Source organism: Periplaneta americana, chromosome 3, assembly GCF_040183065.1.
Source record: "Periplaneta americana isolate PAMFEO1 chromosome 3, P.americana_PAMFEO1_priV1, whole genome shotgun sequence".
Lineage (NCBI taxonomy): Eukaryota > Metazoa > Arthropoda > Insecta > Blattodea > Blattidae > Periplaneta > Periplaneta americana.
This window is the reverse complement of record NC_091119.1, coordinates 69,207,872-69,221,600: the sequence shown is the minus strand read 5'-3', so window position 1 is coordinate 69,221,600 and position 13,729 is coordinate 69,207,872. Positions and strand designations below refer to the sequence as shown.

At 38.1% G+C, this 13,729-nt stretch overlaps 1 protein-coding gene across 5 annotated transcripts in view; it reads left to right on the top strand.

Annotated features, from left to right (window-relative positions):
• The window catches only part of LOC138696140 (restin homolog), a 921,493-nt gene that overhangs the window by 297,513 nt on the left and 610,251 nt on the right, over positions 1–13,729 (top strand). For 3 of the 5 annotated variants that reach the window (XM_069820695.1, XM_069820697.1, XM_069820694.1), the window contains exons 1-2: positions 1,638–1,808; positions 11,434–11,832. In XM_069820695.1, coding sequence (XP_069676796.1) covers positions 1,653–1,808; positions 11,434–11,832 — 555 coding nt within the window. In that variant the 5' untranslated portion in view covers positions 1,638–1,652. Of the gene's footprint in view, positions 1–1,637; positions 1,809–11,433; positions 11,833–13,729 lie in introns of those variants that run through there. The other 2 variants (XM_069820696.1, XM_069820698.1) reach the window with 1 other exon arrangement.

Sequence of the window (13,729 nt, the reverse complement as noted above, 5' to 3'; positions counted from 1 at the left end):
ATTGTGACGTCTGTGGTTGAGGTAAGAGTGTACTCAACTTCTGAGACGGACCGAAGGGTCGTTCTCGTAGAAATGTGGGGGGAGGGGGTGAAAGGTCGTGATATTTCATTGTTTTGTGCATCATTAGACATAATGACAATGACTATATATAATTATACCTGAAAAATGGTCTGCTATTGAAGCTACTGCTACTAATGCTGCTGTTAAGATTTAAAGTATTTAATAGCTCAAATCCTAAAAATGTTGTTGTCCTTTCTTTTTCGATGGATAGCCTAAAATTTGTTATATGTTGTAATTTTAAATATACTCTACTATAAAATTCCAGCAGGAAAATGTGTAAGCTCTGGCTGGGGTCCAGCGTACCTCCGTCTCCTCATGAGAAAGGGCAGAAGTTCGATGCGGTGTGGGTTTTCTTAAAGCATTTCGAATTCAACTCTTATTTTCGTTCCAGAAATGCTGAATAATCTACGTATCATCTTACCGTCTGAAAATCTAAAAGCATACATTGGAGCAGTCAACAAATTTCAGAGCGTTTCTTTCTTTTTCCTTAATTAGAGAAGGAAGAAAATACATTCCACCCTTAGCCTTTGGCAGGTAAAAACAATTTCAACCTCAAGCACAAGAAATATACGTGGACGGACTTACTCGTTTGTGACGTGTTGTCAGTATAATACCACGTGGGCCTCCATTTTCGACAACGAACAGCCATGGCAGACTTGAGATTTTAGCAACTGACTTTAGCCACGAAACACCAAACCTATGCGTTAAACTTTATTTACGCTGTTGTTTAGTCAACTCTCCGAAGACAGGTCTGAACCTCGCAAGTGATACAACAATGCATCACCTATGAGGCAACTAGGTGAGGAGATAATGGGGTAGGGTGGCCAGTTCCTGTCCCCTTCCATTGTATACATTGCCGATTAGTCATATTTTACACTAATCAGACAATTGTTCTTCCTCTGACGCATATCGTCAAGTGAGATGTACTGCCTGGTAATAGATACAAACTTACATATCAGCCAGAACCTCAGTCAGAGGTAGATTTAACAGTAATAAGTGGAATTGCTTACGGCTACTATAACAAACATGGTAGGAGAAAATGGAATGTGAAGAATCAATTCACTACCAACTTCTGCAGCGAAATTCCTCAGTCATTTACTCATTTGCCGCTGACATTGACTAGCAGTCTCATTTTTTCACTCTTTTCTTACTTATTCAATTATATATGGAATTATATCTGGAAATGCAATTATTTGACCTCGACAATAATAATTAATTGTATTAATTGTAATTGCACATGCGTAGTGCATATTTTAATTAATATTTTTATTTCAGTAGATTAGCTACTGCTTTCGTCCATACGAGTACAATGAATCCGTCTCTACTTACAGTAGAATTTACATAATCTTTATTGTATAGGAGTATAGGACTAAAGACATATGAGCATTAAACAGGCTTTTGGAACTGAAGCGCCGTGTTGTGCAGTGCGGTGTATGTGAGGAACTGTTGCCAGTTCGCTAATAATATTTGGCAGCCCAGACCCAGTTCCACGCTTGAGACGGTTTGGAAAGCAGCCAAGTGTATCATATGCGTTGTATCAGGCACACTCGCTAAGTTTAGAATCGAAATTGTTTCTCGATATTCAAAAATAAATGCCTGTTGATGATTTGCGTCGCTTATCGCTATCACGAGCGACGTGGACACACGACTGCGTTGTTATCAGTCTGTGCACAGGTGTGCTGGCCGGCGGACCTGCTGCCATGTCTGCTCCCGCTCGCAAGACGTCGTCTGCTGAGCAATATGATGCGGTTAGTAAACAGCTGTTCTTGATGTAGAGCCAATGTCTTATTGTTTACGTTGTAGCTATATTACGTAAGGAAACGTGTATACATAATATACAATAGTTCATCAGAACTCTGGGGCAAACAGAACCTTTGTGAAGGAAACATAATATTGTGTATCTACAACGCTTTTTACGAATCTTTTCCGTAATAACTTACTTTATCTGTGCATTACCTTTCCTTTAAGTATGACGTATGTCCCCCAGTTTGTGAAGGATAGATTTTGGTTTATGTAACATTTATTCTGAATGTACTACTCCGTTTGTAAATAATATATTTCTGTATTTACAAAACAGATTTCCTAGGTTATGTGAATTACGTCTCATTTGTTTAAAGGCAACATTTTTGTGTGTACGACAATTTTCTGAAACTTCAGGGAGTATCACCACAGTGTAGTATATACGGTCACGAGGGAGTTTATGACGGAACTGGGAACAATGGACTGTGCCGGTACTATTCCGCATTGTCTGTGATGAAGCGATAGTAGCGATCCTAGTAGTTAGCAACTATCTATGGATGCATGTTTACTACGTGAGCTTCGTGACTGTACATATTAGACTGTGGTATCACTTCGTTTGCAAAGGAGGCAGTTTCGTATACTTAAATAATAGCTTCGTCCAGAAGTATGGGGCATTTCTCTAAGTTTATTTATTAAGAATATTATATAACGTATTCTATGAACTTTTGAGATATAGTACTACTTTGTAATGGAGACATTTGTACCGTACAAGAATTACCTCCAAAAATGCGGGGCTTGTAACGTCTAAATTAAGGGGTGTGTGCGTGTGCGTTTATTGGAGACTTTAGTGCGTATACGGCAGTTTTTCTTAAAGTCTGTGGCGTGTCTTGTCGTTTTCAACGGCAATATTTTGTACAATAGAATAATTGCTTCCTAAACTATGAAGCACGTCCCTCTGTTTGTAAAGTCTAAATATGCGTGTAGGCCTATATATGCGCGTGTTTTACTTTTTGGAAAGTCTGAGATAAATTACTGTGTCTGTAAATGATTGTTTACCTACAAACAGTTTTCCTTATAACAAATTACAGCTAGCGTTAGTAAAGAATACATGTCGTTTCTGTGCAAGGAACTGTTACCGTAATAAGCTTAAAGTAATTATGATGTTGAAATTATATGAACTATAGACGGAAATGTCATTACTTTAAGCTTATTAATTGGCCTTTCTGAACCATAATGTCTATAAAATTGCTACCGTAATGATTAATAATAATAATAATAATAATAATAATAATAATAATAATAATAATAATAATGGTTATATTTAACCTGGCAGAGTTAAGGCTACAGGGCCTTATCTAATACTCAATCAAGAATAAAACTACGACACAAAGAACATTACAAATATAAGAAATGTAGTATGCAACAAAATTGAAAGGTATAACGATAACACAAAGGAAACAATAAGACAATAGAAATGAGATACATAATATAACATATAGAATCAAAGAAAAGGCGTAATAAAATGTAAACAGAGAGTCAAAGTGAGTGAAACATAAACAATATATAGAAATATAATAATAATAATAATAATAATAATAATAATAATAATAATAATAATAATGATGATGATGATGATGATGATGATGATGATATAGACCATACCATAATCATTATTTATGGGAGATTAGAGCAAAACTCAGTGTATTAGCTTGATATTTAAGTAACTGAATTCTAGACTTGACCTTGACGTAATTTCAAGCCCTATCGACCTATGATGCGCTACAATGCATACTTTTGTGACTATATTTACTAGTAGGTAGGAACAGTTTTGCTAATAAGAATACATCCGAATGTTTGTGTTTCTTTCCTTGTTGTGCGGGCTTCGTTGAACTTAATCCTTCAAATTAGCAAAGTGAGACAAATTAATATACAGTGATAACTAGGGACAGTCTTCTGTCCCAAGGGCGTACGATGATAAGGTTAGACTATATTGACGTGACGTCATATTTCGCGTTAGGGAACATTTGCGTCTTATTTGTCATGTAGTTCACTTTTCTATTCATGATTCAAAATTATACTCCGCAGACTGTTCACAATGCATTCTAGTGATAAAGAATGATACTACGATGACCTTTCCTACAATTTAAATTATTTGTTAATTTATTTGATTGATAGGCCTTCTCTTCCACTCAACCAGTATAAAAATAGTAGGAAATATTATAACAGTAGTGCAGAAAACAATATAATAATGATAGTGGTGGTGGTGATGGTGGCGGCAGCAGCAGCAGCAGCAGCACCAGCAGCAAAATGTAGATGTGTTTGGATACATGTAATTCTAAGAGTTAAACAATTTGACTGTTGAAATGAGCACCATTACGTATTTCTTTCTTAAAGCAGGACGAATAGAAGAAAATAGTGTACACACTTCTATGCTTTCCCATTGTCGGTGACGGACCTGACAACTAGTGGCGCTTCAATCGCTAGGATCTAGCGGTTATCTGAAGTCAGACACCTCGAAAATATATTTCTCGCGCGTTTAATGATGAAAGTTGCTAAGAGTTGTTAATATTCTTTGTTGTTGAGGGTTATATAGATGCCTTCACTTTGTTGTGCTTTGAATTCTGCAGTGCTTGGGAAAAGTGACATAAGTCAGTTTTCACAAAACTTTTTGGATAATTTATTGACAACTTACACTGGTTTATGTCGATTTGATTTTTTTCTGTATGAATTATTGTAATGGGAGGAATACCTATGTATTTTTTTTTCCAAGCGAACAGATGTTCCGTAAGTTGTCAATAAATTATCAAAAAAGGTTTGTGAAAATTGACTTATGTCACTTTTCCCGGGCACTACAGAATTAATCAGTGACAAAAGAATATTTTGTGGTGGTTTACAAAATAATTACAAAAATGCCGTACTGTTTTGTTCCGGGTTGTAGATCGGAATACAGTAGATAAAGTGTGAATACCCTGCTGCGTTGATTGACAGATGTTTAGTGCATCATGTGGCCGGTTATGTAGTAAATCATTCCTGTAAGTTTATTGTGTGTACCCTCTGTACCCTTCGACAGGAATGTAATAGGTCTAAACCTTGTGCAGCTCTCACCCAAATCAAAGACTACTGATCAGGTAGGAACGTCAGTTTTTTAACCCATGCCACACAAGCTGTGTGTGACGTACTTATTCAAACAGAATTGAAAATAAAAGAAAAGATTAGCTCAGCAAGTGCAATGTGTCTGTCTTGACACCACTGACGCTCTTTCGATCCAGTCTTCGGGAGTAGCTTGTTGCAGAACACACATCATGGATATTATTCCTAATTCCACCACTACTTAAAGTGCCGGTTCTTCTTCAGGACAAAAAAATCCGTCATCTCACAAACTCTCAAAGGTAGCAGGCAACTAATCATGGTGAGTAATTTAATTCATTTATAGGCACGTAAAATATTATTCGTCTCTTTATCTACTAACGTTTTGTAGGTTTTTTCTGTCCCTGAATTCGCAACTTGTTTCGAAAATACTGAACGTATAATTGCTTTCACAACGTTTCAGATCCCATTGTATTTTCTGTTACACACCTTCATAATAGTATGACCTGATAGAAGACTATTAATTATGAATAAGGGACTATAAAGGTATTTCTTAAGTTACGAATAGCCGCGTTAAATGGAAGAAATTTGCTTTTAAAAAGGAGTACATTCAGCGTAACAAGTTCTGTGAACTCCTTCCGAGTCACGCTCATAGCGGTAGCAGCGCCATGTTGCAGCGGATCCGTGTAAACTCACAGAGTACCTACACTATTTCATCTATTCGTCCTTACTTACAAATGGCTTTTGAGGAACTCGCAGGTTCATTGCCGCCCTCACATAAGCCCGCCATAGGTCCCTATCCTGTGCAACATTAATCCAGTCTCTATCATCATATCCCACCTTCCTCAAATCCATTTTAATATTATCCTCCCACCTGCGTCTCGGCCTCCCCAAAGGTCTTTTCCCCTCCGGTCTCCCAACTAACACTCTATATACATTTCTGGATTCGCCCATACGTGCTACATGCCCTGTCCATCTCAAACGTCTGGATTGAATGTTCCTAATTATGTCAGGTGAAGAATACAATGCGTGCAGTTCTGTGTTGTGTAACTTTCTCCATTCTCCTGTAACTTCATCCCTCTTAGTCCCAGATATTTTCCTAAGAACATTAAAAGCCATGTGTAAATAAATATAGTTACCTAATAATGTGTACAATATGAGGAGAGCTTCCGATATGAGCTCATCAACAGTTCCTTATCAGCTTGTTATTTTTGATTACTCACGAAAATACGAGTGGAAGTAATGTGATCTTCTTGACTGTGACTGTTGATTATTATAAACATCGCTCAGATAAGCAACTCAATAGCCAGGTTATTACTCATGCCGAAAACATTGATAACAATATGCGTATGGAAATTAAAGTTTATTCATTGTTTTAATAAAGTAACAATGAATTATTGTTTAATCTAGTAGGCCTACTAATTGTAGACTAATAATTAATAGCTTAACTTATCACTTCCTAAGCACAAGAGCAACGACCAGGAACTAATGAAGTTTGCATGTTTGTTAAAGAATACTATCGCTACTGCTTTGCATAATGTAAAAATTCTTATCACGAACATATTCGTACTTCTCCATGCCGCTTCACTTCCTACTCTTCATCACATGAGTAACAAAGACGTCTTTCTCGAATCAATCCATCCATCCATCCATCCATCCATCCATCCATCCATCCATAGTTTTCTGACCAATGGCAAATATTTCACTGCAAATCGAGCAATCACCAATCTTCCCTCTTTCAGACTTCTTATGATTAGTCTCCTCATGCGATGCGTGTATCTTAATGTTGTCTCTCTCTCTCTCTCTCTCTCTCTCTCTCTCTCTCTCTTTGATATCTTCTTCTGTCCCGAACTTTTCGTTCATCATTTCTTCTAGTGCAGACCTGCAGAACTGTAGCTCCTCAGAGCGACTGCTTTATTATCCCTCCTTACTCACCCACCTTTTCTACCAGTGCGGTCATACGTTTTAATTACGCTCGCCTGCATCAACATTCATTCTCGCGGCGGCAGGTATACAAGACGCTATCAAGAATTACAAATGGACAGATAATAAAAATACTTAGGAACATACCTTTAGGGAGTAAGAGAAAAATGAATGAGGGAAATAAATAAATTAAAAGACATGTAAATTAAATTTTAAAATGTATGTGTGAATATAATGTAAGAAGGTCTACCTATGTGTATATCGTCATATTACTAGTAAAGCTGATTAAGTCCACTTTTTGTGTAAAATAAATTAAGTACAGTCCCCGACTTGTTTTTCCGTCCTCTGTATTCTACTAAAATGAAATAAGTCCGAAATGTTGCATGCAGGCAACAAACTAATTATATTATTTGAAGAATTTATTATGATTTTTCGTGCATTAATAAAGTTTTAATTCCTGTTCTTACAAAACTTGCATTACTGGTCTTAACTGGTTTTATTATTAATAGGACGATAAATAAATTGTACGTTGATAAGTGAGTGATAGCTATATGACCGGATGTCAATGCTGTCATTCAACATTATAACGCACTCCAGCTAAATAAAAATAAATAATCCATTTTGATTCTTGCGTACACCACTTTTAACACTTGAATATAAGTAACACTGATAAACAAGTGATAGATATCTCACGTGGTGTTTACTGTTTGTAATGCAGTTTTTCATGCTGATTTCAAATCTGAAAACCGTTTTGCTCTGTCACGTCAGGTTTTAAAATTATCGACGAAAATGTATTTTTACATGGAACACTGTCGAATTTTGTTTGTCATTTTTCGTTATTTTTAATGTAATGCTGAAAAATTTCGTCGTTTGTGTTCTGTTGCATTAATATAATTTCATTTGTTTGTTTTTTACTTATTTTCATTGACAATGACACTGGACGGTGAATATTACGGCATCCAGAGGTAGAAATTCACCAAAAGTGTTTTTCTACGTGTGGGGCTATGTAATAGACAAATCCCATTGGAAGACTTTTACGCCGTTTGCGAAGAAAGCACATGAACTATACTTTGATTCGAATGTGGATAGTAGTAAGTCGTAGGCACCACAGTTCATCTTTTCGACCTGTGCATGCAACTTGCGCGGTTGGTTAAGTAAGGAAAAGAACAACCATCTGGTATTTGGAGTTTCTATGATATGGCGTGAATGAAGCAACCACATCACAGACTGTTATTTCTGTTTGGCAAACGTCACTTCTCCTCCAAAACTCGTGCAACTGGAAAGTAACCTGACGTTTCTTTAGTTTCTAAACCAATTCCACATGATCCCGTCACTTGTCCAATACCAACAGCATCTGCAGAATACACAGTTACTGAAGAAACGCAAGAAGAATGTCGTCTTTCATCTCCTGCTAACGACTCAGACTCTGATTACTACCAACCTAGAGAAGATATTCATTTGATGAATAATGTTAAACTCATACGCACATAATCCGTGCGATCTCATACGGAACCTGGCACTAACGAAAGGTCAAGTTGAACTGCTCGGTACGTCTTAAAGAATTGAATTTCCTTGCACAACGAATTCACAGTTTCGGCACAGACACAAAGAACTTGTGAAGTTCTTTGCAATGAGTGACACTATTTGCTACTCCACGGACGTTCAAGGTCTTAGGGTCAAGTCAAGGGTGGAACACAGCATTGAAACATGGCGACTGTTCATAGACTCATATAAGACAAGTGTGAAGGCAGTATTATTACACAACGGAAACAGAAATGCTTCAGTACTGCTTGGATATTCTACGCACCTGAAAGGGACGTACGAAACCATATCTCTACTTCTTAAAAAATACTCTATCGCAAGTACAATTGGCGTATATGTGGTGATTTAAAAGTTATCACATTTCTCATGGGAATGCAGACAGGGTACACCAAGTACAGCTACTTCATCTGCGATTGGGACAGCAGAGACAGAAAGAACCACTATATAAAGAAAAATTGGCCAGTCACAAATAAGGAAGATCATTGCTGACAGCACTTCCAAGACTTACTGGGTGGCACTCAAAGAGATGCACGGGTGGCATTGAAGTCAGTCGTAGCCAATTTCCTTGCAAATAATAAATCGACTGACTATGTGAATGTTGTTCTGAAGTGCATCAGTGCGTACAGACAGCAACACGTCCCTCAAAATACATATCCTCGACTCACATCTTGATTTCTTCCCCGAGAACCTAGGTTCAGTCAGCGACGAACATGGTGAACGTTTTCATTAAGACAACTCGTTGATGGAGTCACGCTATCAGGGTCGATGGGAGTGCAGCGATGTTGGCTGACTACTGCTGGACGCTTGAGCGCGACATGACAAATGCTCAGCACAAATGAAATTCTACAGCCAAGAAATTCAAACAAAAAAACACACCTTAAATTAAGAAAGTATATTCTATATATGTACATATGTATTTTACATGTGTATTATGCCTTCAACTATGTTACTACCGGTATTATAATTATGTGCCATGTGGCGCATTTGCACCATTTTCTTAGCTAAAGCCATGTTCATTACTACTCCGTGTAGCAATAAATGTTCTACTGAAATTCCTGTCTGTGAGTTGTTAAACATAATGGTTGATGTTGTATATCTCAAAAACGGTGGGTAATAGAGACAAATGGTTTGCACATTCGGAATCAGCATGTTCCATTTGTCTTAGAACGCTTGTTGGATACCAAGATATCCACCGAAAGAGTTTTTTTGTGATTCAGTGTAATTGATTAACTAGCGGACTTACTCGTGTTAATTATGTAAGTTTGTGCGGCAGAGAAGTTCGAGATGACGCCGAGATCTAGTAGGCTCTGAGGATGGTGTGTTAAACACCGAAACAGCTCTAAGCCGCACAAACTTAGATAATTAACACGAGTAAGTCCGCTAGTTAATCAATTACTTATAAATAAATAAGAAATAAGTAAATGCATAAATATATATAAATAAATACACAATACGTGTAAGTTTACTGCAGTTTAAAGAGAACTGGAACATAACAAAATGTAAACCCGTGAAGAAATACTACTTCCAAAGGAAATGGGCATATGATTATTTTTTGTTAAAGAAGACGAAAGAATTGCTTGTTTACTATGTCCCATCCAATTTATTTCTACTCGTCATTTCAATATTAAACCACATTTCAACAAAGCCCATGTTAAGAATTATTATATGCACAAACTTTCGGGTAAGTTCATCATTACGAACTGTATACTGATTATTTATTTATATACTGTTAAATTAAGGACGTCATTAGTTGTGTTCATTTTGAATTGAAATTAATAGTGACTTTCAAGGTTCATTACTTATATGCTATAAATTTATGTTCACGTAGATGTTGATAGGAGGAAAGTTTTCCAAAATCTAAAGCAGGTTAGGTGCAAAGAAATCTCAAAGAAACTACCGACAGGAAATCTAGCATAATTCTGTGGTGTTCGGGTAAAGGGGTATAAGTCATTTTTTTGTCCAGATGGAATTTTGTTCCCCAGATGAACACACGAGTTAAATTATATAAGTGGGTGTGCAAAAATCAAAGAATACTAGCAGTTGATGTGTTCTATTTGTGTAGAAAATTATTTGCAATAAGGGTTCCAAGTTTAATTTTCATTTATCTTCGAACTCATTTTTATGACTTATCTCCCTTTACCCAAACAACACAGTCTGTGGTGTTCGGGTAAAGGGGGATAAGTAATTTTTTTGTGCAGATGGAATTTTGTCTCCCAGATGAACACACAAGTTAAATTATACAAATGAGTGTGCAAAAATCAAAGAATACTAGCAGTGGATGTGCTTTATTTATGTAGAAAATTATTTGCACTAAGGGCTCGAAGTTTAATTTTCGTTTATCTCCAAATTCATTTTTATGACTTATCTCCCTTTACCCAAATACCACAAACTTTGAAACGAGATAACGCATTATAAATACAACAAATTTATTATAATCCTTTTCGAAAATTACAGTCCCGCCCCAGGCAGAGAATGTAAACAACTCTACGCGGAAGTCGATCATCCCCAATAGAAGTGGAATGTGGCTGACTTCATATTTCCCCTACTTACGGGTTCTGCAGGCCTGTTCTAGTGCATCCTTCAGTACGCAGTTCCTTCTTAGCCTGTGGCCCAGTCAATTCCTTTTTCTCTTCCTGATCAGTTTCAGCTTTATTTTTTATTCACCCACTCTTTCTAGTAGCCTACGGCTTCATTTCTTATTCCGTGTGTCACACGCTCCATTCTTCTCCCTTTCTCGAATAGCTTCGTTAATTTGATTTTGGAGCCACCGGCGTAGCTCAATAGGCTGAGGCGCTTGCTTTCTAATCCAGAATTACGCTCTGGCGTGGGTTCGATTCCCGTTTGACCTGATTACCTGGTTGGATGTTTAAATTTTTTTTCTCCAATTTTAAGGCAAATGTCAGGAATCTATGACGAATCCTCGGCCTCATCTCGCTATCGCCAATTCCATCGACGCAAAATAACCTAGTAATTGATACAGCGTCGTTAAATAACGAAATAAAAAATATGAAATTGGTTAATCTAGCCTATAGTTTTTTTTGTACGAAATTAATAAAAATTGATGTGTTAATTTGATTGCAGGCGCCTGGAGAGAGCCGCATCCCCGTGTTCCGGAACAAGCCTACTGCACCCTCACTTCCCATCCGCAACGCCTTCGCCGGCACGAGGAGCGAGGCTGCCCTCTCCCAGAATGAGAAACCGACCAAGCGGCCGTCCTCGCTGCTCGAGCTGTTCAACAGGAATAAGGTGGGGGCTCTTCCCGTGACGGCAGCCGTGCGCCCCATGTCGGCGAAAGCATCCGTGGTTCGGAGCGAAGAGTGCCCACACCCCCCCAAGAACTGCAGGATAGCGGACTTGTTGGACGACGACACGTGGCAGCCCAACGCCACGTCCTCGCCCACTTGTGACGTCAAGGAGGACGCATCCGGCCCTGTGACAACATCACATGTAGGACATCGAGTTTGTGTCGGCGGCACAAAGGTAGGAAACGATCTACAGGGAGCAAAGTTTCCCTATACGGCCACTCGGCATTGCACTGTTGAAGAATCAGATCTGCGACTGTGTAAAAAATGCCTGGAATATACAGGAATAAATAATGTCATTAATTCTGATGGATGATTCCTTTAGTAAAGAGCAACAGAAAAGTAAAATAACATTTTGCTGCGTTTTGAACAGTTTTCCAGAAAAGTCTGAATTTTAAAATGGATGAATTACGAAATCGCACAACGCTGTGTAATCAGAAAGGCAGTGCACATAAGGCTGTGTTGCTCTGAACAACCCCTCTGGTCTGTTATGAATAGGGACGTTGAAGGACATTGTAACGTACAGTTTCCCTGGAAAGGAATGAGACAATTGAATATTCCTAAGTCTCAGATGTAAAACACTGCTCATGATCAGAGACCAGTGCACTGATACACAAGATAACGAATACTGAGTTACTTAGATTCAAACTATTTGGTTTGTTACTAGCATCGTTCCGGAATTCACTTCAAAAACTGCAAAATATATGATAATATTACATAAATAAAAGATAAATATATACGTAAATCGTGTAGTTAAATCGACAATGGACCTTCATGACTAGATCGACACTCCGCACAGAAAGTAAATCTTTCGTGTCGTTGCAATAGCTCAGACGCTAAGCTCTCTGATTGTTGTGTAGAAGAGAGCGAGTTCGATTCTTAGTCTATATCAACGATTTTTTTTCTAAATAACGTTGAAATAGAGTTTTACAAAGTCCTGTCTATCGTGAGGATGGTCTCCGACATGATCAGCGCTATGTGCACCGACGTGAAAGATCGGGGAGCTTTAGTATATACAGTCGCGAAGCTCAATACGTAGTAAATATGCAAACATTAGATAGTTGCTCACCACTAGGATCGCTAATATCACCTCATTACAGGCAATGCAAAATAGTACCGTCACAGTCTATTGTTTCTAGCACCCTCAAAACTCAAGCTTCGTGACTGTATATAGTAGACTGATATCGTGTTGGGGTGGATGTCTTACGATGGACCTTGCGTTATAGAACGCATCGATGGCCGGTTTAATGCGGGAACTTACGAGCACATTCTGGAAAATATATTCTTTCCTTCCGCCCCTAGAACGTTTTCCCAAAGGAACATTGCTGTTCCAACAGGATAACCATCCCGTGCACTATGCCGCAAGCATTCAAAGATGGTTTCAAAGGAGACCCGAGATCGAAATCATTAATTGGCCTCCGAAGCCACCTGATTTGAATGTCGTCGAAAATTTATGGGCGGAATTGAAAAAGAGAAGGATAGCCATCTATGCACACCGACGCCCTCGAAATCGAGACGAATTGTGGGATCAAGTTGTTCAAACCTGGGAAGATCTCGCCGGGGATTAGAATTTATTCCACAAGCTCGTGACATCCATGCCGGACCGACTTAGAGCTGTAATAGAAGCTGATGGCATGTGGACAAGGTTTTAAGTTGACAGGTCTCTTTTTGTTTCTTATTATTTTTGTTTGAAGAAGAATACTCTTAACTTCCAAGTAAGATTTATTTTTTTGACGAGATTCAGCCCACTTGTAAGACCCAGAAATTGGGCATAAATTATTCACATTTTTCGACAAATTAGACAGTTTAGGAACTCTGAAGAAATTAATTACACCTCAATAAAAAAAGTTTTACCTGGGATCGAACACGAGACGTTTCGGTTAAGCAGTGGAACCGACACGCTACTATATGAGCTACCGAGATAAGACAGTGACAACAGCAGTCTAGAATGTAGATCCCATAGCAGGCATTTGCCATTCGGTACAGAGAAGCAATGATATTTTGTGACTCGAGCTATGATGTGAAATCGTGGCCTTAAATGGCTGTCTTCTTCGTGATTCTTATTTGGTCCTTGT